Here is a 27,154-nt window from a genome sequence, read left to right on the forward strand (position 1 = left end):
ATGAGTAAAGCACGATGGCCGGGCATTGTACAAGGCTGCAGAGAAACACGTCAAGTCATGCCATGGTTGTCAGATTGTAGCACGACCAGACGTGCCAGAACCGCTGAGACCCACAGAGCTACCTGAAGGGCCGTGGCAGGATGTCACCACTGATCTATTGGGTCCACTACCAACATGACACTCAATCACTTGTAGTTGTAGACTATTACAGCAGATATTATGAATATGATATCATGCAATCTACTACCACAGGGAAAAAAAGGTGATTGATAGTCTGGAGACTATTTTCACTCGTCATGGTCTACCATTAACAATCCGATCTGATTGTGACCCACAGTACATGTCATCCCAGTTCCAGAACTTCTGCCAGGAAAATGATGCTGAGCAGAAAGGGAAATCCAAGATCTATGCAGACAACCGTCGCAGAGCCAAACACTCTGACATGGACATCGGAGACCAGGTTCTCCTAAAACAGGACAAAAACAGACAAGTTCACAACAACCTTCAACAAGATACCACACACTGTGATCACTATAGAGGGAAACAATGTGGTTGTTTCCCTCTATAGTGATCACAGTGTGTGGTATATAGAATATATACCACACACTGTGATCACTATAGAATTGAGGAGCCAAACCCACAACCAAAGGACAGAGACTGAAAGAGACTGTGGAACAGAGTCCTACTCTGAGACATTACATAGAGGCCAAACCAGAGACTATCTGTGAGGGATCACCACAAAGACCACGGACATCCAAGCTAGTCAGGCCTCACAGACAAATTAAACTGCCACAGAAGTTAACAGACTTAGTCATTTAAATAATTATCCTGTACTGCAAGGGGTAAAGAAAACAAGCATAAACTGAAAAAATGACAAGTACAAAGGACTAATGTGAAGACTGAATGTTTGAATTATGTTGTGAAAAAGGTGCAAAATGTTTTGTTACAGTAAGAAAAAAATTAAAATACGGTTTTGTTTTTCTTAGAAGTAGGCTTAAAATGGAATGTCCATTAGGAGAACAGAAATAAGACATTGAACAGATTTCAGTTGTTTATTGGTAACACAACCGTTGCTATACAGGTAAAGAAGGAGTGTTGTAGTGTATGTCAGAGAGGCCCAGCGTCATCCGGGTTAGGGTTTGGCCCGGGCTAGGCCATCATTGTAAATACGAATTTGTTCTTAACTGACTTGCCTAGTTAAATAAAGGTTCAATAAAATAAATGTAAAAAAAATGTCAGGTTGACAATAAAGTTCGTGTACAAGTAAAGAGGAATGTCGTGTATTGATGTGACGCGCTGACATATGACGTCACCACAGGAATGTGGGGCTTGTTACACCGACAGTGACGGAGTAAAGACATGTTGAAGTTTACCTTCGAGTCTGGTTGAGTTAATTCTGTATAATATCCTCAGTATAATATCCTAAGTATAGAATTGAACAAGAGAGGCCAGTAAAACATGCACAATGACTATGCTGATACGACGCTCACGAACACTTCCTGCCCCATCTCATAATCCAGACCAGACGCACTCGGAAAGTGGATACATTTTTCCCGCTTGCTCTACGAGACCTCAACATTTCATCAAATTATTTCAGCCAAACATTTAGCTACTAGAAATCAGTTCCAGGTAACCTATTGCTAATTTCTAACATTTTAAAATTATGCTTGTAGCACGGTCTGTAAACCAACATATTCAATGATGAAACGGCAGTGGTTGCCGCGGCCTGGCTTTGTTGTTATCCCAGCTAGCTAGCCGTTAGCCAGTTAGCCAGCTACACATCTCCCGTCCGACCCGTGTGTGTAGCTAGCTAGCTAACATGCTAACGATTGAAGTGTGACTTTTATTTCATAGTTGGCCAGCTGTCGTCGCATTGTGAGTAAAATGACTGTACCGAGGAATTAGCTAGCCGTTTGTTACAAAATATTTGGTTTAGCTATCTAGGTAGCTAGCCAAATTAGCTAAGCTACCCGGCTACAGGTTTATGCGTACAGCTAATGCCTCCATCATACCGATAGTATTATTGCGTTTTGGTACTCCCGAGTGGCGCGGTCTAAGGCACTGCATCTCGGTGCTAAAGGCGTCACTACAGACCCTGGGTAGATTCCAGGCTGTATTACAACCGGCCGTGAACGGGAGTCCCACAGGGCGGCGCACAAATGGACAACTTTTTCTATTTATTTAACTAGGCAAGTCAGTTAAGAACAAATTCTTATTTTCAATGACGGCCTAGGAACAGTGGGTTAACTGCCTTGTTCAGGGGCAGAACGACAGATTGTTTACCTTGTCAGCAACCTTTCGGTTACTAGTCCAACGCTCTAACCACTAGGCTACGCTGCCGCCCAAGCATCGTTAAGGTAAATAAGAATTTCTCAACTGGCTTGCTTAGTTAAAGGTTGAATAAAAATATAAATAAAAGTATATTCCTTTCCAACGGGTCCGGCATTTGCCTTGTAGCATTGATTTGCAGAGGCAGTGCGTTCTGTTTGGTGATTATGTTGAATTTATTGAACATCTGCTACCATTTTTGTCAAGTAGATGCTGAATGTTGAACCTTTGTTCCACACATTTCCAGATGATGCTGTGTACCATTTTTCGCAATAACGCTGTTGGTGTAATCAAGGCATAACCCTTTTTCCATAATATTTTCAAACAAATTTAGAATTAATGTCGACATAATAAGCAAAATTTGGTTTTTCATCATAATGATACAGCTATGAAGCAGGCAAGAATAACGAAGTACTTCTGGATCATGGATCTTTTGGAATCCTCCAGAATAAGAGTCCCGTTATGTATACCAAACATTATAGATGAACTGACAAGATGCACGTCTCTCCACCCTGATAATGGGAGTGGTTGTCCACAAAGCTGCACGGTGGGCTGTCTAGCTCCCGCCTATCCTTTCTTTGAATTGGTGGATACATCTCATTATTGTAATCCTTTTTAAAAGTATTTGATGAGGGTTGTTGACGTCAACCGCCTGTATTCATTGGAGAGATTGTATGCTACTAACTATGAATATGCATAGCCATCTCGGGACAACTCCAGTATAGTGTCCTACTTATATCAGTACACTCGTAACGACTTAAACATTACAAAACTTCTATTCGATCAAATAAACCTTGTCGCAAATAATACTTTTTTTGTTGACCAAATTCGACTCACTCTCATTGACTTCCATACAAAAACCCATTACTTGGCTAAACAATTGAAAGAAAACACCACCTGCTGGATGGATACAGATGTGCACCCTAGCTGGGCCTCTCTTCCACTTCCTCTCTTTGTAAATTAATAATTAGTGCAAAAATGTGCAGAATTATCCATGTATTTTATCCTTGTAATTATTCTTTGTTTGGTAACAAGTATTTCTATAAGATATTATGTGATTTATTTGTTTATTTTTTAAATGCTAAATGTTCAATAGTGTTGTTTGTGTATGTACTTCAGCCTTCTGTACATTGTGCTGCAGTAAAAGGTCCATTACCCAGGAGCACTTCTAGTTTCCAAGTCCACTGAGTTTACACCCCCAGGAGCGTCGCTGCTCATTTTGCGGCCCTTAGAGTGGCCAATCAGCTTCTTAGGGATAGGGGGCAGTATTTTCACGTCCGGATGAAAAGCGTGCACAAAGTAAACTGCCTGTTACTCAGGCCCAGAAGCTAGGATATGCATATAGTTGGTAGATTTGGATAGAAAACACTCTGAAGTTTCTAAAACTGCTAAAATAATGTCTGTGAGTATAACAAAACTGATTTGGCAGGCTAAACCCCGAGGACAAACCATCCAGGGAAATAAAATTGAGGTCACTGTGTTTTCCATGGGTTTCTATGGGAATCCCTATTTAATAGGAACCTGGTTGCAGTTCCTATGGCTTCCACTAGATGTCAACAGTCTATAGAAATTGTTAATGTTGAGAAATGAAATGAAGAAGTAGGGCTGTTCTTTGTAGGTGTCACTCTGAAGGGCTTTAGTCTTTTGGTGCGCGTGAACTGGAACACGCTTCACGTTGTTTTTATCCGGTATTGGAAACAGTTTATCCCATTTAAATTGTATCGATTATTTACGTTTTAGGATACCTTAGGTTGGATTAGGAACCTTGTTTGAAATGTTTGGACCAAGTTTACAGGTAACTTATTAGATACTTTGTAGTTATGTAGGGAGAGTTGGAACCGGTGTATTTCTGAATCAAACGCGCCAAATAAATGGAAATTTTTGGGGATATAAAGAAGGACATTATCGAACAAAATAACCATTTGTGATGTTTTTGGGACATTTTGGAGTGCCAACAGAAGAAGATCTTCAAAGGTAAGGCATTTATTATATCATTATTTCTGACTTGTGTCGCCACCTGCCTGGTTGAAAATTATTTTCATGTGTTTGTATGCTGGGCGCTGTCCTCAGATAATCGCATGGTATGCTTTCGCCATAAAGCCTTTTTGAAATCTGACACTGCGGCTGGATTAACAAGAAGTTAAGCTTTATTTTGATGTATTACACTTATATTTTCGTGAATATTGATATTTATGTAGTTTGAATTTGGCGCTCTGCAATTTCTTGGCAACGATAAGAAGTAGCCGGAGTAGCAGATAGCATAGCTTATGCAAATACAGCTTTTCTGGAAATTCATGAGCTGGAATATATCGCTAGCTCTGACTATGGAAGCAGATTACTAACTTGTTACAGCTGAAGATCATTAGTTTGATAACGGAAACGAGAGAAGGGGACTAATGATTGTTTCACAGTGACTCTAAAAGAAAACAACATTATTCTCTTCATGGAATAAAGAAGTTCCGTGAAGAGAACTGAACGTCATTAAAGACAGGTTAACACTTGAGTCACTGATTTTATTTAGAATTATATATATTTTTTTTTTTTAACCATTTTCTTCCGTTGACAATTTTATATCAAATCAGATGTTTTGTCACCGGTGTAGACTTTTACAGTGAAATGCTTACTTACGAGCCCAAGTTGCTGGATCGAATCCCCGAGCTGACAAGGTAAAAATCTGTCGTTCTGCCCCTGAGCAAGGCAATTACTTTGAAGAATCTCAAATATAAAATACATGTTTGGTTACTACATGATTCCATATGAGTTATTTCATAGTTTTGATGTCTTCACTATCATTCTACAATGTAGAAAATAGTACAAATAAAGAAAAACCCTTGAATGAGTAGGTGTGTCCAAACTTTTGACTGGTACTGTATGTACAGAGTGTGAAAGTGTTTTGTGTAGTATGTGTGAGGGTGCAAGAGTCAGTGCAACAAAAAAGGGGGTCAATGCAAATAGCCCAGGTTGCCATTTGATGAACTGTTCAGCAGTCTAATGGCTTGGGGGTAGAAGCTGTTCAGCTGTGTAATGCCTTGGGGGTAGAAGCTGTTCAGCTGTCTAATGCCTTTGGGATAGAAGCTGTTCCAGAGCCTTTTGGTGCCAAACTTGGTACTCTGGTACCACTGGCTGTGTAGTACCAGAGATTACTTGGGTAGATGAGGTCTTTGACCATTTTTAGGGCCTTCCTCTGACGCCGCCTGGTATAGAGGTCCTGGATGGCAGGGAGCTCGGCCCCAGTGATTTACTGGGGCCATACACACTACCCTCTGAAGTGCCTTGCGGTCGGTGTGTTTGGACCATGATAGTTCCTTAGTGATGTGGAACACCGAGGAACTTCAAGCTCTCGACCCGCTCCACTACAGACCCGTCGATGTGAATGGGGGCATGCTCAGCCACACCATTTCCTGTAGTACACTGTCAGCGCCTTTTTGTCTTGCTGATGTTGAAAATGATACAAAAACACATTTACTTGAAGAACAGTGCAGATATAAAGTTTAATAACAGTTTAACGGTTTGTGCTGTCATTGTTATCAAACGTTGTAGAATGTTCAGTGGAAATAGTCCTTGTGGATTTTTTTAAATTTGTTATTTATTTAACCTTTATTTAACCAGGTAGGCCAGTTGAGAACAAGTTCTCATTTACAGTCTTGGCCAAAAGTTTTGAGAATGACACAAATATTAATTTCCACAAAGTTTGCTGCTTCAGTGTCTTTAGATATTTTTGTCAGATGTTACTATGGAATACTGAAGTATAATTACGAGCATTTCATAAGTGTCAAAGGCTTTTATTTGTTGGTTTTTGTTTGTCCACCCGCCTCTTGAGGATTGACCACAAGTTCTCAGTGGGATTAAGGTCTGGGGAGTTTCCTGGCCATGGACCCAAAATATCGATGTTTTGTCCCCCGAGCCACTTGGTTATCACTTTTGCCTTATGGCAAGGTGCTCCATCATGCTGGAAAAGGCATTGTTCGTCACCAAACTGTTCCTGGATGGTTGGGAGAAGTTTCTCTCGGAGGATGTGTTGGTACCATTCTTTATTCATGGCTGTGTTCTTAGGCAAAACTATGACTTTGACCACTACAGGCAGCTGGTGCATGAGATAACGCAGGCATTATGTGGCCTCTCAAAGGAGGTGCTAGAGATAAAGGAGCGGCTGCACCAAGACTTTGATCGTCCAGATCTCTCCGAACACATTGACAAGTTGCAGAAACTCTGCAACTTTGCAACTTGTCAATGTGTTCCTCTGCAACTTGTCAATGTGTTCGGAGAGATCTGGACGATCAAAGTCTTGATCAAAGTCATGCACCAGCTGCCTGTAGTGGTCAAAGTCATAGTTTTGCCTAAGAACACAGCCATGGCTGAGAAGCAACCCCACATTGAGAGGCCACAGAATGCCTGCGTTATCTCATGCACCAGCTGCCTGTAGTGGTCAAAGTCATAGTTTTGCCTAAGAACACAGCCATGGCTGAGAAGCAACCCCACACATGAATGATCTCAGGATGCTTTACTGTTGGCATGACACAGGACTGATGGTAGCGCTCACCTTGTCTTCTCCGGACAAGCTTTTTTCCAGATGCCCCAAACAATCGGAAAGGGGATTCATCAGAGAAAATGACTTTACCCCAGTCCTCAGCAGTCCAATCCCAGAACCTTTTGCAGAATATCAGTCTGTCCCTGATGTTTTTCCAGGAGATAAGTGGCTTCTTTGCTGCCCTTCTTGACACCAGGCCATCCTCCAAAAGTCTTCGCCTCACTGTGCGTGCAGATGCACTCACACCTGCCTGCTGCCATTCCTGAGCAAGCTCTGTACTGGTGGTGCCCCGATCCTGCAGATGAATCAACTTTAGGAGACGGTCCTGGCGCTTGCTGGACTTTCTTGGGCTCCCTGAGGCCTTCTTCACAACAATAGAACCGCTCTCCTTGAAGTTCTTGATGATCCGATAAATGGTTGATTTAGGTGCAATCTTACTGGCAGCAATATCCTTGCCTGTGAGCCCTTTTTGTGCAAAGCAATGATGATGGCACGTGTTTCCTTGCAGGTAACCATGGTTGACAGAGGAAGAACAATGATTCCAAGCACCACCCTCCTTTTGAAGCTTCCAGTCTGTTGTTCGAACTCAATCAGCATGACAGAGTGATCTCCAGCATTGTCCTCGTCAACACTCATACCTGTGTTAACAAGAGAATCACTGACATGTCAGCTGGTCCTTTTGTGGCAGGGCTGAAATGCAGTGGAAATGTTTTTGGGGGATTCAGTTCATTTGCATGGCAATTCATCTGATCACTCTTCATAACATTCTGGAGTATATGCAAATTGCCATCATATAAACTGAGGCAGCAGACTTTGTGAAAATTAATATTTGTGTCATTGTCAAAACTTTTGGCTACGACTGTACAACTGCGACCTGGCCAAGATAAAGCAAAGCAGTGCAACACAAACAACAACACAGTTACACATGGAATAAACAAACATACAGTCAATAATACAATAGAAAGTCTATATACAGTGTGTGCAAATGAGGTAGGATAAGGGAGGTAAGGCAATGAATAGGCCATAGTGGCGTGCATAGAGTTGTATGGTTTGTTTAACTTTGCATTCGTTGGTTTTTCATACATTTTTAAAGTGACAACTCTGTCTCAGCATCACTCTTACCTTGGAATTGCCCCCAATTCTAACACAAAGTGCTTGTGTTGCCTGTTTGAATAGGCTACTGAGGATGGGGTGGTAATTAGATATTAGTAATATGAATATCAACTGAATATGCTTGTGCTCAACAGCCAGAGTTTTTTTTTTATTTGTAGTCTAATCTGACTGGCTGTTGGTGTCTATCTTCTATTTTTTTAGGGGGAAAGGGGTTCCTACGGGATGTGTGGTTAGCTAGCTTAGATACATTTGTGTTGTCTTTTCTGGAGCTATACCATAATCTAAGTCGGTCTCCTCTTTTTTAGATCTACCCAGCCTACCATGTCTGAACCAGGTTCTGGTTGTGGTGTTCCAGCCCAGAGAAGCTCACAGCGGGGTCCAGAGTTGCTGTCAGTGAAGCTGGGTGACTGCAATCAAACAGTGGAACTCAATGTGATTGTCAAGGAGGAGGGCGAGGAGAGAGAAATCAATGAGGAGGAAGAGAGAGAGGACAGGGACTCTGACTCAGGTAAATTCAGGCTAAGATCCTCTTTTGTTCAGAGAGTTGAACAACCCAAAATAACTATTGATTTTCTGGTTCATTAAGAAATGTAAACATGTTTTTGGTTGTTGAATAAAATGTTAATTCAGAATATTTAGGCAAGTTAGCTGGCTAACTCATTGATTCTGCTTTGTAGTATAACCCTCGGGCTTCTGTATGTGTAAGAGGGAAGGCAAGTGCCCCCAGAAAATGGCTACCGACCATTGCGCAATGCATTGTAATTTGACAATGGCAGCATTATCTATGTGCAACGCAACAAGCCCCTTGCAAAATATTTCTTTCAATACAGTGTTAATCCTAATTAATGTTGATTCCTGCATTAAGCTAAAATACTTTGTTCCTCTGTTTCTTACTCTATATCTGTTAATATTCTTACAGGAGAGAGCCCCAACCCAGACTCAGTCAACAAGCCCAGTTCCACAGCATCAAGACTACCTGGTTGTGGGAGTTACCCCTGTCCTCAATGTGGAAAGTGTTTCAGTCGAGCAGGAGACCTGAAGACTCATCAGAAATCACACAGTGGAAAGAAGCCTGCCTGTACTTTCAATGTGATTGTCAAAGAGGAGGAGGGTGACTGTACTCTCAATGTGATTGTCAAAGAGGAGGAGGATGAGAAGGAAAAGAGAGAAGTTGAGGAAGAGAAGGAAACTAGTGGTGTAGTTCACCCAGATACATCAAGACTTCGTGGTCGTTACCCCTGTCCTCAATGTGGAAAGAGTTTCAGTTCCTCAGGTAATCTAAAGAATCATCAAAGAGTACACACTGGAGAGAAGCCTCACCACTGCTCTCTTTGTGGGAAGTGTTTCAGTCGAGCAGGAGACCTGAAGACTCATCAGAGATCGCACAGTGGAGAGAAGCCTCACCACTGCTCTCTTTGTGGGAAGCGTTTCAGTCGAGCAGGAGACCTGAAGACTCATCAGAGATCGCACAGTGGAGAGAAGCCTGCCAGTACTTTCAATGTGATTGTCAAAGAGGAGGAGGATGAAAAGGAAATTGATGAGAAGGTAAAGAGAGAAGTTAAGGAAGAGCAGGAAACTAGTGGTGTAGTTGACCCAGATACATCAAGACTACCTGGTCGTTGTCGTTTCCCCTGCCATCAGTGTGGGAAGAGTTTCCGTTCCTCAGGTAATCTAAAGAATCATCAAAGAGTACACACTCGAGAGAAACCATTTCACTGTGCCACATGTGGGAAGAGTTTCCGTGAAAAATTCAACCTCACGAGACATGAGAAGGTGCATAGTGGGGAGAAGCCTTACCACTGCACCCAGTGTGGGAAAACCTTCAATCGTTCTGGAAGTCTTAAGGAACATCAAAGAGTACATACAGGGGAGAAGCCTTATCACTGCTCTCTTTGTCGGAAGAGTTTTAGTCAGCCAGGAAACCTTAAGAAACATCAGAGAATACATACAGGGGAGAAGCCTTACCATTGCTCTCTGTGCGGAAATAGTTTTTGTTTTGCTGGAAACTTAAAGAATCATCAGAGATCACACTGTGGAGAGAAGCCTTACCACTGCTCTCGGTGTGGGGAGGGATTCCCTCAACTTAAAAGTCTTAAAAGCCACCAGAAAATACATATTGGAGAGACGCCTCCCTCTACTTTCAATCTGATTGTCAAAGAGGAGGATGGTGACTGTACTTTCAATGTGATTGTCAAAGAGGAGGGGGATGAGAAGAAAATTGATGAGAATGAAATAAGAGAAGTTGAAGAGGACAATAGTGGTGTAGTTGACCCAGATAGATCAAGACTGCCTGATCGTGGTCGTTACCCCTGTCCTCAATGTGGAAAGAGTTTCAGTTCCTCAAGTAATCTTAAGAATCATCAAAGAGTACACACTGGAGAGAAACCTTTCCTCTGCTCCCAATGTGGGAGGAGTTTCAGTGAGAAAGTAAACCTTAAAAGACATGAAAGAGTACATAGTGGAGAGAAGCCTTACCACTGCACCACATGTGGGAAGAGCTTCAATCATTCAGGAAGCCTTAGAGATCATCAGAGAATTCATACAGGGGAGAAACCTTACCACTGCTCACTGTGCGGAAATAATTTTCGTTTTGCTGGAGACCTAAAAAATCACCAGAGATCACACAGTGGAGAGAAGCCTTACCACTGCATTCGGTGTGGAGAGGGATTCACTCAGCTAAGAAGTCTAAAAAGTCATGAGAGATTATCCATTGGAGGGAAGCCTGTCTGTGCTTTCAATGTGATTGTCCAAGAAGAGAAATAAGTTGAGGGAGAGGAGCGTGATGTGAAATAAAGGTGAAGTGAGGATACATAAGCAACTCTGTAGGTATGGAAATTCACACCTATTCTTGCAATGGCATCTTCTGTGACAACATGGTCATGGGCAGCACCATTTAGGGCTATCTACATTTTCTTTTACTACTATAAGTGTCAATGCTGAGACCAAGGTCTCTTTTCCAGATGAGGCCTGTATAGCACCACAATACACATTAATATACAATAAAGACATTCAACTAAACATTCATAAACACAATATACAAGGTGTTATACACAACAATACACGAAAAGCAAAACACAATCATACAAAAACAGACTCGTTCTTTAGTAACAAGGTCCCCTGACAATCGTCTGAAAGACCCTAGGGCCACCAATTCCTCCAATTTTAAAGTGCATTGTAGATCATTTGACACACACAAGGCACAAGTAAACCAAATGCTGATCTACCGAACTCTGTAGACACCAATGGAGTCTAGAGTTAACCAACCCTGTGAACGGGTTTGATAACTTATCATTTAGAGGCAGCTGCTCTTATATAAATTGTATCACCATAATTGAGAACAGATTCCTGCTGACTAGAGAGAGACTAGACCAGTTTCTGTAAATAAATACAAAAACACTTTAAATCTTAGTTTCTTAACAAGCTCAGTCATATGTTTATTTATTTTTTAAACGTTAAATCACACCGTCTTTGTATGCTGGGACTCGTTCGATTTATAAAACCATCCGATGAGTGAGGGAAGATGTAATCCAACTGAGACAATAAGTATGAGTTTTAAATCAGTAAGGGCTTTCCTGCACAACTGTAAAATCTGTAGCCTTGTCACAGCCAGGACAGCAGTCGGGGTAATTCCTTAACGTAATAGTATCATCCGTATTTACATGAGATCGAGACAAGATCATTAACAACTATAGTGGTTGCTGTAATAGTGCTATGCCCAGACCTAAACCCTGATTGGTTTTACGTTAACTATACATGTCTCATTGTAAACCAGGTTGCCAGTCCGGGCCTAAAGCCTTTACATGAGATCGATATACTGAACAATGTTTTCCATTCGCACAAAAAAGCTTATTTTGTGCACAAGTTTGTTTACATCCCTGTTATTGAGCATTTTTCCTTTGCCAAGATAATCCATCCACCTGACAGGTGTCATATCAAGAAGCTGATTAAATAGCATGATCATTACAGCATGATCATTGACAAACCTTAGTCTAGTCATGGTAAAAACTTGACGTCTGGCCACCCGAGTGGCACAGCGGTCTAAGGTACTGCATCGCAGTGTTCCGGCGTCACTACTCAATCCCAGGCTGTCTCATTACCGGTCGTGACCAGGAGTCCCATAGGGAGGCGCTCAATTGGCCCAGCGCAGTCCGGGTTAGGGGAGGGTTTGGCGGGGGTGGGGGGCTTTCCTTGGCTCATCGTTCTCTAGCAACTCCTTGTGGCGGACCGGGCACTTGCAGGCTGACTTCGGTTGTCAGTTGAATGGTGTTTCCTCCAACACATTGGTGCAGTTGGCTTCTGGGTTAAGCGAGCGGATGTTAAGAAGCTCGGTTTGGTGGGTCAAAAATGATTAAAAAAATTAAAAAATTCTTTTGAATGCACAGATGACACAAACAACAGTATCTAACCCTAACTACCACAGTATCATGTTAAAGGGACATTTCACAATTTCATGTTCATCATCTCAAGCACCACCCCAACATCATCATATGTGAAAATGGCGCGTTTCTATGTAAAACAGTAGCATAGTCTATAGAGGCCTGTATACTGGGGGCTGAGTCTATATACTGGGGGCTGAGTCTACATATAGTATATACTGGGGGCTGAGTCTACATATAGTATATACTGCGGGCTGAGTCTACATATAGTATATACTGGGGGCTGAGTCTACATATAGGATATACTGGGGGCTGAGTCTGCATATAGGATATACTGGGGGCTGAGTCTGCATATTGGATATACTGGGGGCGGAGTCTGTATATAGGATATACTGGGGGCGGAGTCTGTATATAGGATATACTGGGGGCGGAGTCTGTATATAGGATATACTGGGGCTGAATGTCCCAAATGGTGCACTATTCCCTCTGTAGTGCACTGCATTTGACCATGACTATGGGCTATTCTACTGAATACAAAATAAGTCCATAGACTCCAGTAGAATTCTGTTGTGGATATTTTTATACATGATTAAACTCAGTAGAAGGGCTAGTTTGTATTGACATAACAATACATTTTATGTCATGATCTGGATGGAACTGGTGTTTTTTAGAATATTGTTCTGTTCCAGAACAGTATAGATCCCTTTCGTTGTCAGTTCTGGTTCTGTTCCTTGAAATTCCAGTTTTCTTTTCTGTTTCCTGAACTGGTTCCAACCCCTGGTTTAGAATATTGTAAAGTATCCATTAATTAAATAATAAATGCAAACAAACTGTAATCTTCTTCTTCATTAAAGGTGGATGATGTTGGTAGATTGTCTTTATCCATGAAAAGTCTATTGTATCATGGTGATGATAAATCATAAGAATAAAAGATGCCATACACTTACAGCATTGTTGGAATATTATAAACTGGCTGGTTTGACCCCTGAATACTGATTAGCTGACAGCCATTGGTATATCAGACAGTATGACAAAACATGTCTTTTTACTTCTCTAATTACGTTGGTAACCAGTTTATAATAGCAATTAGGCACCTCGGGGGTTTGTGGTATATGGCCAATATACCACGGCTTATCCAGGCAGTCCAGCCCTTAGCCGTGGTATATTGGCCATATACCACACCCCCTCTGGCCTTATTGCTTAAATATAAGAGGCTACTCTGGTGAATGTTTGACGAATGGAGAGTGGATTATCTACTTTACACACAATCTCTGCTCTACTTGTTCAGCTTCCCAGAGAAGAGGCTACACCGGAGAATGTTTGTGATGAATAAAAAGTGGTGCTCATTTTATTAAGTTAGATCAAAAACTGAATCAATGTAGGATCATAGGCTGAGTTTACACAGGCAGCCAAGATCTGATGTGAAAAAATGTCATGTGATTGGTCAAAAGAGCAATGAATGGAGAGAAAAAAAACTCAATTGGGCTGCCTGTGTAAACGCAGCCATAATGCCAGTATTCTACATTTGTGCTCACCCTCCTTTCACATTTCTCAACGTGAATTTAAAAAAGATAATTTTTCAAGTCTTAGATCTTGAGTTATGTACAGTGTTGTTTTGAAGTAGCCTACAGCGTTGTGAATGATGTACAGTGAATGAATTTTAGAGCATATGGCGTTAAAGAACTAGCCTGTCTTTTGTTTCAATAAAAGCACATGGCCTATTGTCTATAGTGGCTCGCGTTGTTGAGTTTTGACGGCATGAGAGAAAAATGCGATCGTTCACAAAATCATCCAAATCAATCTCATTTGCCAACAAAAATAACAGCTAAAAGACCGTTCGAAACACTTTCCAAATGTTTTACACGAAAGTGGTTGGAAAATTGTTTTGCACTCCGTGCAACGTTGTGCTGGAACACGAGAGAAGGTCGACAATCAACAGTCACTTCGAATCAGCAAAGTATGTGAGAATGTCAGAACAGTTCCCACAGCAGCGGCAGATCACCAAGGCTGAAGTGGTAGCAGGGAAGACTGGCAAGCGCTGAAAGAATCAAGGTGAGTGGCGTTCTACTCAAACTTTTACTCCGTTAACCTTGGCTTTAGTAGGGTGGTCGGCACTCTGCTCTCCCCAGTCTGTCTATGGAGAGCGCTGCTCAAAGCGCTGAGTGCAATTTGTCAGTTTTGCCGTATTAAACTATATACGTATGACGAAAGCACAATCTTTCTGGATTTAAAAAGAAAATGGTAATACCGTTTTAAAAGTACATATCAACCATAATAGTCTATTTTTACGTTTTCTGTTCTTCATCTCCCTTACGATCCTTTCAGAAAAAAATCACAATAATTTTGAAGACAACAAAAATCGATGCTCAAATTGAAAGCGATTGATCAGCTTTGAATCTATTAGTTTTGTTTGAGAGAATGTGAGTAGGAATGAGAGGTGCATCTTGTGTTGATAGCAAGCCCCAAGCCTGATGGAGAGGTGTGTGTGAGTGAGTGGATATATTTTATCTAATTAATTGGTGCAATTGTTATTTTTCAGATTTGTGAAAATTGGCTACACACTTGCACAGCAGGCAACATGCCCCTTTCCAAAAGTGATCACCCCTCAATGAGGCAGTTTCTGAAGGAGAAAGTCATCAATGGAGGTGCCATCCCTGGATACCACCAGCTACAGCAAAAGTACTTGGGAGATGTCTACCTGAAAGTGAAGGAAGAACTCAAGCAACATCTTGCAGGGAAGCCAGTGGCAGTCATCTTTGATGAAACTCCAGATGTTGAAGGAAGATGTGTACTAAAATCCTCATGGCACCACTTGAAAAGGATACCTGGGGAGAATTATTGGCTACCTCGCAGACAGTGTTTCTAGAGCAGTGCAAACATTCAACAGTTTCCATGGCGGTGGTGAAATGTCTACAAGACTGCAATATCTCCAATGATGACGTCTTTGTCTTTGTCTTTGACACAGACAATGCTGTGTACATGAAGAACGCCTACAAAGCTGCACTTCAGCCATTGTTCCCCAACTCCCTGCACATAACATGCATGGCTCACATTATGAATCTGATAGCATGAATGTTTGTGGAAAGCACTCCCTAAGTTTTTTTCGCAGATGTTTTACCAGGCAGGGGCACGCAAAAGAAGATACCTTACCTTCCTCACCAACAAACTGGCAGGACGGAAGAGAGCGACTATGGCTCCCAATCCATGAGCAACACGCTGGAACTCATGGTTCTCAGCAGTGCAGTACCACTTCGAGCAGTTTGGCCTCTACAATGGGTCCATGCTGTGTTGTCATGTGTTGCTGCCATGCTGTGTTGTTGTCTTAGATCTCTCTTTGTGTAGTGTTGTCTCTATTGTTGTGATGTGTGTTTTGTCCAATATTTGTATTTAATTTATTTGTATTTTTAATCCCCCGTCCCCGCAGGAGGCCTTTTGCCTTTTGGTAGGCCGTCATTTTAAATAAGAATTTGTTCTTAACTGACTTGCCTAATTTAAATAAAGGTAAAATAAATGCAAATGGAGATGGAAATACAGGTATGATATAAATCTACATGCATTCTACAATTGCTTAAGTCATTGTCATATCATTGTAATTATGCCGTGTCATTTCATATTTCATAGTCATATTTCCTATGTTTGTCTTTTTTTATTCTGTGTCATTGACAGGTGTGTGGCCAAAGTGCACCACAGTCTGTAGAGAAACTCCACGAGATGCTACAAGACCACGAGCTGGTTCAGTTGCTGCAGATTCAGCTTAACATCATGGCAGACAAGTGCAAAGTCATCCTGCAGCTTCTCGACATCTTCCAGAGCAGACGCCCCGTGACGACAAAGATCTTTCACTATTTAGAGGACTTGCAGATGAATATTGCAGCCAACAAAGAACTACAGTATGAGGCTTATTTACACTACTTCGACGCAGTTGACGACTTGCCCTTTGCTGTGAAAACAAACATCTTGAACTCTGTTGAAGAGGCATACAGCAATGCAGAGGGAAAAAACTTACAAAGTACATGTCAGATGGACAGCCTGTCATGGAGATCCTCCAAGAAGTTAGGGTGTTTTATCCACGTCACTTTGTGTTTATGGTTGACAGAGTGTCCAGCTACAAGGCTATTCCAGCTACAAGGCTATTCCAGGAACTTGAGATATAATATGTCTTAATTGCAGATTGGACCCCAGGTGTTTCTTTTGTCCTAGTTTAATCTTTTTTAGTACCTACAGATTATGGGGGCATACATTTTTTTATGTTGGAACTCTGAGCTAGCTTCCACCCCTTTTTTGTTCAGAAAAAGAGCTGTTCAGGAAAATTTGAGCACTTTAAATGTTTCTAATTGTTTTTGTATTATGTATTCTGCTTAAAATCGTCCTAAAACTGAGCGCATATGACTTTTTATTGCTTTATATGAAATTAACGTTAAGAAAAAATATCACAAAATGTATCGCAGAATTTCCGAAAAGCTTCCACAAAATCAAGCATTTTTGGAAGTAGAAATCATAAAAGAATGTCGTGAAATCCTGTATTATGTTGGTAGATTGTCTTTATTGATGTCAGTATAGTCACTTTAAATAATGCCACTTTAATGTTTACATACATTACTCATCTCATATGTATATACTGTATTTTATACAATCTATTGCATCTTGCCTATGCCTCTCAGTCATCACTCATTCATATATTTATATGTACATATTCTTATTCCATCCCTTTAGATTTGTGTGTATTGGGTAGTTGTTGTGGAATTGTTAGATTACTTGTTAGATATTACTGCACTGTCGGAACTAGAAGCCAAGCCTTTCGCTACACTCGCATTAACATCTGCTAACCATGTGTGACCCATACAATTGATTTGATAGTAACATTATGATAATAAAGAATAACAGATGCTGTACACTGTTGTAATAATATAACATCACACTGCAGATGGAATGTAATGATGGCTGTCTTGTTTTGGTTTAAATCTATTTGCATTTGTTTTGCCTGACTTCTTTCCGTCAGAGGCCGGTAAAACATGCACAATGACTATGCTGATACGACGCTCACGAACATTTCCTGCAGCATCTCATAATCCAGACCAAACTCACTCGGAAAGTGGATACATTTTTTCGGTTTGCTCTACGAGACCTCACCATTTCCTCAAGTTCTTTTCAGCCAAACATTTAGCTACAAGAAATCAGTTCCAGGTAACTATTGCAAATGTTTAACATGTTTTTAAATTATGCTTGTAGCACGGTCTGTAAACCAACATATTCAATGATGAAACGGCAGTGGTTGCCGCGGCCTGGCTTTGTTGTTATCCCAGCTAACTAGCCGTTAGCCAGTTACACATCTCCCGTCCAACCCGTGTGTGTAGCTAGCTTGCTGACTTTATTTCAGGGTAACGGTTGAAGTGTGACTTTTATTTCATAGTTAGCCAGCTGTCGACTCATCGTGAGTAAAATGACTGTTGCGAGAAATTAGGTAACCGGCTGCTCATTGTTTAGCCACAGGCCTTTTGGTAGGCCGTCATTGTAAATAAGAATTTGTTCTTAACTGACTTGCCTAGTTAAATAAATAAATACAATATTTGGTTTTAGCTATCTAGGTAACGAGCTAGCAAAATTAGCAGGACTAAACGTTGCTAAACTAACGTTAGCAGGTGTTGTGCCGAAAATCACCCCCCTGCCAGAATTCAGCCCCCTAATGCGTGAACGCGTACGCACGCACGCAATTCTAAATTGTCTTGCATTTTCTTGGCACAACACCAGCTACCGGTTTATGCAAACGTCGAATCCTAAAGCTTCGAACACACCTACAGTGATTTTGCGCAAAATGGTATGCAGCATCAGTTCAACCTTCAGCTACCATTTCTGTCAATCCGTCCAGGCATACACTTTTATGCCTTCGATCAATTCAACGCAATGCTGTAAAGCAAACACAGTGTCCCATTGGATATGAATGAATGTACTTCTGGTGTACCAAAATACAATGATACTTTTGGTGTGATCAAGGCGTAACTTTATGGAAAAAGTGTTTTCAAGCAAATTAAGAAGGAATGTCGACATAACTTGTAGCAATATAAGATGCAAAATTCGGGTTTCCATCAAAATAATAAAATACAGTTGTGAAACAGGCAAGAATAACAAAATTCTTCCGGGTCAAGGATCTTTTGGAATCCTTCAGAATAAGAGTCCCGTCATGGATATACTGGATATAGTGACAAGATACATGTCTCTCCGCCCGAATTATGGGAGTGGTTGTCCACAATGCTTCACGGTGGGCTGTCTAGCTCCCGCCTATCCTTTCTTTGAATTGGTCGATACATCTCATTATTGTAATCCTTTTTTGAATATTTGATGAGGGTTGTTGACGTCAACCGCCTGTATTCAATGGAGAGCGATGGATCAAATCAGTTGTTATTGGTCACATACACATGGTTAGCAGATGTTAATGCAAGTGTAGCGAAATGCTTGTGCTTGTAGTTCCGACAGTGCAGTAATATCTAACAAGTAGTCTAACAATTCCACAACAACTACCTAATACACACAAATCTAAAATCTAAGTAAAGGAATGTAGTAAGAATATATACATATAAAGATATGGAAAAGTCTGTATGTAGGTAGCAGCCTCTCTGTGTTAGTGATGTTTAATAGTCTGATGGCCTTGAGATAGAAGCTATTTTTCAGTCTTTCGGTCCCAGCTTTGATGCATCTGTACTGTCTCTCCCTTCTAGACGGTAGCAGGGTGAACAGGCAGTGGCTTGGGTGGTTGTTGTCCTTGATGATCTTTTTGGTCTTCCTGTGACATCGGGTGCGGGAGGTGTCCTGGAGGGCAGGTAGTTTGCCCCCCGATGATGCGTTGTGCAGCCCGTACCACCCTCTGGAGAGCCCTAGCGTCATGCCAGGAATATGCATGGCCATCTCGAGACTCCAATGTTTTTTCTAAAAGTTGTGTGTCTCGCATGTCACGTGTCCTACTTCTATCAGTACACTCGTAACGACATAAGGATGACACAACTTCTATTCGATCAAGTAAACCTTGTGCAGCAAATAAGCCATGACTTTTTTTGTTGAACAAAATCGACCCACTCTCATTGACCTCCATACAAAACTCCCTGCTCGGTGGGTGAAACAACGAGAAAACGGCACCTGCTGGAGGGAGACAGATTTGCAGCCGAGTTGGGGCCTCTCTCTTCCTCTTCCTCTCTGTGTATACGTTGTACATAAAAGTATTTCTATAAGATTTTATGCAATTTGTTTGTTTATTAAATTTTTTCCAGCCTAAATGGTGAACAATGTGTTCTGTGTATAGTCCTGTTAATTATTGTCCACAATTATCCGTTTTATACTAGTTATCATACAAAGAATAATTAAAATATTTATATAAAATATTGTTATTTATTTGCTAATTTTTTCAAGTCTAAATGGTCAACAATGTGTGTCCTCCTATCATTTATTGCACCTTACACAATCTGTTCGTTGTGCTGCAGTAAAAGGTCCATTCTACTCTGGAACACTTCTAGTTTCCAAGTCCACTGAGTTTAAAATACACACTAAAAACAATTCTAAACTACTTTTAACAATTTCCACTGAAAATTATACAAAAACAGTGCAGATTGACAGTTTTTGCTGTTTGGTGCCGTCATTGTTACCAAACTTTGTAGAATTTTCTGTGTAAATTGTTAAAATTAGTCCTTGTGCATGGAGTTGTATGGTTTGTTTAACTTTGTATTCATTGGTTTTTCATACATTTTAAAGAGACAACTCTGTGTCTACATCACTCTGTTACCTAGGAATTGCCCCTAATTCTAACACAAGAAAATGCTTGTGTTGCCTAATAGCCTATAGGCGAATGTTTGAATAGGCTACTGAGTGTATCAGATATTAGTAATGAATTTGAACTGAATATGCTTGTACTCAAAAGCCAGTGGTTTTTCTCTACTTATAGCCTAATCTGACTGGCTGTTGCCGTCAATCCTATATTTATTATATGGAAAAAGGGTTCCTGCTGGACGGGATGTGTGGTTAGCTAGCTTAGATACATGTTTGTCTTTTCTGGAGCTATACCACGATCAGGTTTGTGAAAATCACCCTGAACTCTTTCGGTCTCCTCTTTTAGATCCACCTTCAGCCTACCATGTTTGAACCAGATTCTGGTTGTGGTGTTCCAGCCCAGAGAAGCTCACAGCGGGGTCCAGAGTTGCTGTCAGTGAAGCTGGGTGACTCCAATCAAACCGTGGAACTCAATGTGATTGTCAAAGAGGAGGAAGAGGACAGAGAAATCAACGAGGGGGAGGAGGAAGAGCGAGAGGATGACAGGGACTCAGTTGACTCAGGTAAATTCAGGCTAACATCCTCTTTGGTTCAGAGAGTTGAACAACCAAAAATAACTATTGATTTTCTGGTTAATTAAGAAATTGTAACTTAGATATGTTTTTGGTAGTTAAGTCAATTAGACCATGCCAATTTCAAGTTTATCTTTCAAAAAATATATATATTTCTGAATATTTAGGCAAGTTAGCTGGCTAACTCATTGATTCTGCTTTGTATTATACCCATCAGGCTTCTGTATGTGTAAGAGTGAAGGCGAGTGTCTACCGACAATTTGGCAATGCATTGTAATTTCACAATGGCATTATCTATGTGTGATGCTATGCAACAAGCCCATTGCAAAGTATTTATCTCAATACTCTGTTAATCCAAATTAATGTTGAATCCTGCGTTGGTAAGCTTAAAGCCTTTGTTTCTTTGTCAGTTTCTGACCATATATATGTTCATATTCTTACAGGAGAGATCCCCAACCCAGACTCAGTCAACAAGCCCAGTTCCACAGCATCAAGACTACCTGGACGTGGGAGTTACTCCTGCCCTCAATGTGAGAAGAGTTTCAGTTCCTTAACTATTCTAAAAAATCATCAAAGAGTACACACTGGAGAGAAACCTTTCCACTGCTCTGCATGTGGGAAGAGTTTCAGTGAGAAAGCAAACCTTAAGAGACACGAGAGATTACATAGTGGAGAGAAGCCTTACCACTGCACGCAATGTGGGAAGAGCTTCAACCATTCTGGAAGCCTTAAGGAACACCAAAGAGTACATACAGGGGAGAAACCGTACCACTGCTCTCTTTGTAGGAAGCATTTCAGTCAGCCAGGAAGCCTTAAGAAACACCAGAGAATTCATACAGGGGAGAAACCTTACCACTGCTCACAGTGTGGAAAGAATTTTCGTTTCGCAGGAGACCTAAAGAATCATCAGAGATCACACAGTGGAGAGAAGCCTTACCACTGTTCTCAGTGTGGGGAGGGATTCACTCAGCTCAGGCGTCTTAAAAGTCATCAGAGGAAACACATTGGGGGGAAGCCTGTCTGTGCTTTAAATGTGATTGTCAAAGAGGAGGAGGTTGAGAGAGAAATCAAAGAGGAGGAAAAGCGAGAAGTTGAGGAAGAGGAGGACAATAGTGGTATAGTTGACCCAGATACATCAACACTACCTGGTTGTGGTCGTTACCCCTGCCATCAATGTGGGAAGAGTTTCCGTTCCTCAAGTAATCTACAGAATCATCAAAGAGTACACACTGGAGAGAAGCCTTACCACTGCTCTGAGTGTGGGGAGGGATTTACTCAGCTACAACGTCTTAAAAGTCATCAGAGAATACACATTGGAGGGAAGCCTGTCTGTGCTTTAAATGTGATTGTCAAAGAGGAGGGGAGTGAGAGGGAAATCAAAGAGGAGGAAAAGCGAGAAGTTGAGGAAGAGGAGGACAATAGTAATGTAGTTGACCCAGGTACATCAAGACTACCTGGTCGTGGTCGTTACCCATGCCATCAATGTGGGAAGCGTTTCCGTTCCTCAAGTAATCTAAAGAATCATCAAAGAGTACACACTGGAGAGAAGCCTTACCACTGCTCCCAATGTGGGAGGGGTTTCAGCGAGAAGGTAAACCTTAAGAGACATGGCAAAGTACATAGTGGAAAGAAGCCTTACCACTGCACCCAATGTGAGAAGAGCTTTAATTATTCAGGAAGCCTTAAGGAACACCAGAGAATACATACAGGGGAGAAGCCTTACCACTGCTCTCTTTGTGGTAAGAGTTTCAGTCAGCCAGGAAACCTTAAGAAACATCAGAGAATACATACAGGGGAGAAGCCTTACCACTGCTCTCTTTGTGGTAAGAGTTTCAGTCAGCCAGGAAACCTTAAGAAACATCAGAGAGTACATACAGGTGAGAAGCTTTACCACTGCTCTCAGTGTGGGGGGGGTTTCACTCAGCTAAGAAGTCTTAAAAGTCATGAGAAAATACACATTGGAGGGAAGCCTGCCTGTGCTTTCAATGTGATTGTCAAGGAGGAGGAGGAGGAGGAGGAGGGAGAAAAGAAAGAAGTAGAGGGAGAGGAGAGTGACGTGAAATAAAGGTGAAGTGCGGATACATAAGCAACTTTATAGGTATTGAAATTCACACCTATCCTTGCAGTTGCATCTTCTGTGACAGCATGGTCATGGGCAGCACCATTTGAGTTTTAAATCAGTAAGGGCTTTCCTGCACAACTGTAAAATCCGACTGTAGCCTTGTCACAGCCAGGACAGCAGTCGGGGTAATTCCTTAACGTAATAGTATCATCCGTATTTACATGAGATCGAGACAAGATCATTAACAACTATAGTGGTTGCTGTAATAGTGCTATGCCCAGGCCTAAACCCTGATTGGTTTTACGTTAACTATACATGTCTCATTGTAAACTAGGTTGCCAGTCCGGGCCTAAGCCTTTGTTCCTGGCCTTGACCCAAGCATAATTTATTTTATGAATTACTTCTGAACAGGATACCAGCTAATGTGCTGCAGTGTGTATAGTCTGAACAGGATACCACCTCCTAATGTGCTGCAGTGTGTATAGTCTGAACAGGATACCACCTCCTAATGTGCTGCAGTGTGTATAGTCTGAACAGGATACCTCCTAATGTGCTGCAGTGTGTATAGTCTGAACAGGATACCACCTCCTAATGTGCTGCAGTGTTTACAGTCTGAACAGGATACCTCCTAATGTGCTGCAGTGTGTATAGTCTGAACAGGATACCACCTCCTAATGTGCTGCAGTGTTTACAGTCTGAACAGGATACCTCCTAATGTGCTGCAGTGTGTATAGTCTGAACAGGATACCACCTCCTAATGTGCTGCAGTGTGTATAGTCTGAACAGGATACCACCTCCTAATGTGCTGCAGTGTGTATAGTCTGAACAGGATACCACCTAATGTGCTGCAGTGTGTATAGTCTGAACAGGATACCACCTCCTAATGTGCTGCAGTGTGTATAGTCTGAACAGGATACCTCCTCCTAATGTGCTGCAGTGTGTATAGTCTGAACAGGATACCTCCTCCTAATGTGCTGCAGTGTGTATAGTCTGAACAGGTACAAAGCCAAGGTTAGTGATTTACTGCTACCTGCAGTTGTGGAATGTTAGCTCAGGACTATAATTCAGTGGTTGACTCCTCCTCCTGACCTGGATGGAATTATACGACCTGGATGTAGTGCACTACATTTGACCATGATTTTGGAATGAGATGTTCGACGAGCAGGTGTCCACATACACTACGTCGGTTACCACTACAAAAGTATCTTCCTTTATCTTTTTTTTTAACTACAAACATAGAAACGTGTCATTTTCACATATGTTGATGTTGGGGTGGTGCTTGAGATGATAAATATGTAGTAGAATGTTTTTGAAATGTCCCTTTAAAGGTACGTATGCCCATGTACATGACTAACATTTAAATGTAAAACAGTTCATAGTAGCATAATCTATTTTTGACTTGAGCTGAATAATGGGGCTGAGTCTATATATAGTATATACTGGGGCTGAGTCTATATATAGTATATACTGGGGCTGAGTCTATATATAGTATATACTAGGGCTGAGTCTATATATAGTATATACTGGGGGCTGAGTCTATATATAGTATATACTGGGGGCTGAGTCTATATATAGTATATACTGGGGGCTGAGTCTACATATAGGATATACTGGGGGCTGAGTCTACATATAGGATATACTGGGGGCTGAGTCTATATATAGTATATACTGGGGGCTGAGTCTATATATAGTGTATATACTAGGGCTGAGTCTATATATAGTATATACTGGGGGCTGAGTCTATATATAGTATATACTGGGGGCTGAGTCTACATATAGGATATACTGGGGGCTGAGTCTATATATAGTATATACTGGGGGCTGAGTCTATATATAGTGTATATACTGGGGCTGAGTCTACATATAGTATATACTGGGGGCTGAGTCTATATATAGTGTATACTGGGGGCTGAGTCTATATATAGTGTATACTGGGGGCTGAGTCTATATATAGTATATACTGGGGCTGAGTCTGTATATAGTATATACTGGAGCTGAATGTCCCAAATGGCGCACTATTCCCTCTGTAGTGCACTACATTTGACCATGGGCCCTATTCTGTAGTGAACTACTTTTGACCATGGACCCTATTCTGTTGTGCACTACATTTGTCCATGGGCCCTATTCTGTAGTGAACTACTTTTGACTATGGGCCCTATTCTGTAGTGCACTACTTTTGACCATGGGCCCTATTCTGTAGTGCACTACATTTCACCATGGGCCCTATGGGCTATTCTATTGAATACAAAATAAGTCCATAGACTCCAGTAGAATTCAGTTGTGGATATTTTTTATACATGATTAAACTCAGTAGAAGGGCTGGTTTGTATTGACATCAAGTCTATTGTTATGTCATGATCTGGATGGAACCAGTGTTTAAAACAGGGTTTGGAACCTGAAAGTATTTTCCAATCATTTCGTTCTGAACAGAACCGTTATTGTTTTTTTGTTCCATTCCAGCAAAGTAAAGTTCTGAACCGGTTCTAACCATTACACGCTGGGCATCTTGTTGTTATGACATGTATTATCTGTTATGACCATGTATTATCTGAATTAGGCCCACAGAAGTACACCTACGAAGGAGCGGCTTCTATGATGAAACTTTGAAAATCGTTGAACTTCAGAGTTGGCTTTAACTAACGTTGGACCAGAACTATCCCTTAATCGTGACTCTCAGTTCCATTACAGTACAGATAATGCCTCCTAGAGTTTTGGAAAGCTAGGTCAGAGCTAGCTAACAAGCTTGTGTGTGCAGAACAGCACCAGAATTAAAATAAAAACATGTTTTACCTTTTTTGTAGTTAATAAATCTAATGTGAAATGTGATAAATATAGTATCCTTAACTAGCATTGAAATAGTTAATCAATGTTCTCTAATTAAACCTCTCTCTCCGTAATGTCTGAATCACGCCTGTAATGTCAGTAGCTACAGTAGACTGTGCAGGCTTCAGTGGGAGAGGAGGGGGAATGTAGCCTACACACACACTGGCAAAGATTTTCAGCAGGCAGACACTGGAATACATTTCTGAGTGCATAGGGACTGGAAAAAAATGCCTGGAATGTAAAATAACATTATTAACCAGTTCCCATGCTTTTAAAATAACTGTTCTGTTTCGGAACAGTATAGATCCCTTTCGTTGTCAGTTCTGGTTCTGTTCCTTGAAATTCCAGTTTTCTTTTCTGTTTCCTGAACTGGTTCCAACCCCTGGTTTAGAATATTGTAAAGTATCCATTAATTAAATAATAAATGCAAACAAACTGTAATCTTCTTCTTCATTGAAGGTGGATGATGTTGGTAGATTGTCTTTATCCATGAAAAGTCTATGGTGATGATAAATCATAAGAATAAAAGATGCCATACATTAATTGTTGGAATAATATAACATCACACTGCAGGCCTGTGTAGGATTATCTACTTTACGCACAGTCTCTTTTCTACTCATTCATCTGCCCAGAGAAGAGGCTACTCTGGTGAATGTCTGTGATGAATAAATAGTGGTGCTCGTTTAATAAAGTTAGATTAATGCTTAATAAAGTTAGATCAAAATCTAATTTTCAAGCTCTACCCGTAGATTTTGCGGTGACGTAGTGTCCCCATGAGTGACAGAACACTGAGCCAATCACGGAGCAACTAGAGAACATTACCAATTACCATTACCAATGTTTCGTATTTTCCGCTGGCTGTCCCACCACCACAGAAGGCACTGAGCTAGGCTGAAACACCTGCATTTTGGAGCTGCCTTACTCAAGAAAGCAAAAAAAGAGACCAAGTTTGTATGTGGCTTTATTAACTCAATGTTTTATTAATTTCTTTTATATTGTTTGCAAACTGAAATGTGACACGTATTAATGCCAAAATAACATGCAAAACAGGCAACAATAAAAAAAATATATATACACATACAGTACCAGTCAAAAGTTTAGACACACCAACTCATTCCAGGGTTTTTCTTTATTTTGACTATTTTCTACATTGTATAATAATAATGAAGACATCAAAACTATGAAATAACACATATGAAATCATATAGTAAACAAAGAAGTGTTAAACAAATCAAAATATATTTTATATTTGAGATTCTTCATAAGAACACAGCACAACTCTGCAGTTACCCAGACTTGGGAGGGCGAAAACTCCCTATTTTCAGCCACAGACTAAAAAAGTGATGTATCTGTCAGATGGCCAAAATATGCACAGCTACTACAGCTGATATGACACTCACAAACATTTATTGCAGTGCTCCATTAATCCAGACCAGACACAGTCAGCAGGATTAGGGTCATGGCAGCAACACACTAGCTGTATCCTATCCACATTAAGACTTCGGGTTTTCAGAATTTGTATTCAAAATAAAAGTCCGGGGGAAAACTTTTTTGCATCTTTGCATAGGGCATAATGTTAAAATGATGTAAAAAAAACAAT

The 27,154-nt window shown here is 40.9% G+C and overlaps 2 protein-coding genes across 2 annotated transcripts; both read left to right on the forward strand.

Annotated features, from left to right (window-relative positions):
* Positions 1–1,310: 1,310 nt before the first annotated feature.
* Positions 1,311–13,291, forward strand: LOC106564030 (uncharacterized). The gene is made up of 3 exons (XM_014130000.3): positions 1,311–1,629; positions 8,275–8,477; positions 8,889–13,291. Exons 2-3 carry the CDS (start codon positions 8,291–8,293, stop codon positions 10,730–10,732), a joined length of 2,031 nt encoding a protein of 676 aa, XP_013985475.2. The 5' UTR covers positions 1,311–1,629; positions 8,275–8,290; the 3' UTR covers positions 10,733–13,291.
* A 7,156-nt stretch (positions 13,292–20,447) lies between these two features.
* On the forward strand, positions 20,448–25,989 carry LOC106564031 (uncharacterized). Its single transcript, XM_045690610.2, has 2 exons — positions 20,448–20,660; positions 21,113–25,989. Exons 1-2 carry the CDS (start codon positions 20,462–20,464, stop codon positions 22,732–22,734), a joined length of 1,821 nt encoding a protein of 606 aa, XP_045546566.2. The 5' UTR covers positions 20,448–20,461; the 3' UTR covers positions 22,735–25,989.
* Positions 25,990–27,154: the final 1,165 nt, after the last annotated feature.

The sequence above is a fragment of the Salmo salar genome, chromosome 12 (assembly GCF_965601325.2).
Source record: "Salmo salar chromosome 12, fSalSal1, whole genome shotgun sequence".
Lineage (NCBI taxonomy): Eukaryota > Metazoa > Chordata > Actinopteri > Salmoniformes > Salmonidae > Salmo > Salmo salar.

Bases quoted from the DNA above. Each gene is read 5' to 3' on its own strand.
- LOC106564030 (XM_014130000.3), top strand. From the start codon at position 8,291: ATGTCTGAACCAGGTTCTGGTTGTGGTGTTCCAGCCCAGAGAAGCTCA. The intron at 8,478-8,888 runs GTAAATTCAGGC...ATATTCTTACAG, and splicing joins GGACAGGGACTCTGACTCAG to GAGAGAGCCCCAACCCAGAC.
- LOC106564031 (XM_045690610.2), top strand. From the start codon at position 20,462: ATGTTTGAACCAGATTCTGGTTGTGGTGTTCCAGCCCAGAGAAGCTCA. The intron at 20,661-21,112 runs GTAAATTCAGGC...ATATTCTTACAG, and splicing joins CAGGGACTCAGTTGACTCAG to GAGAGATCCCCAACCCAGAC.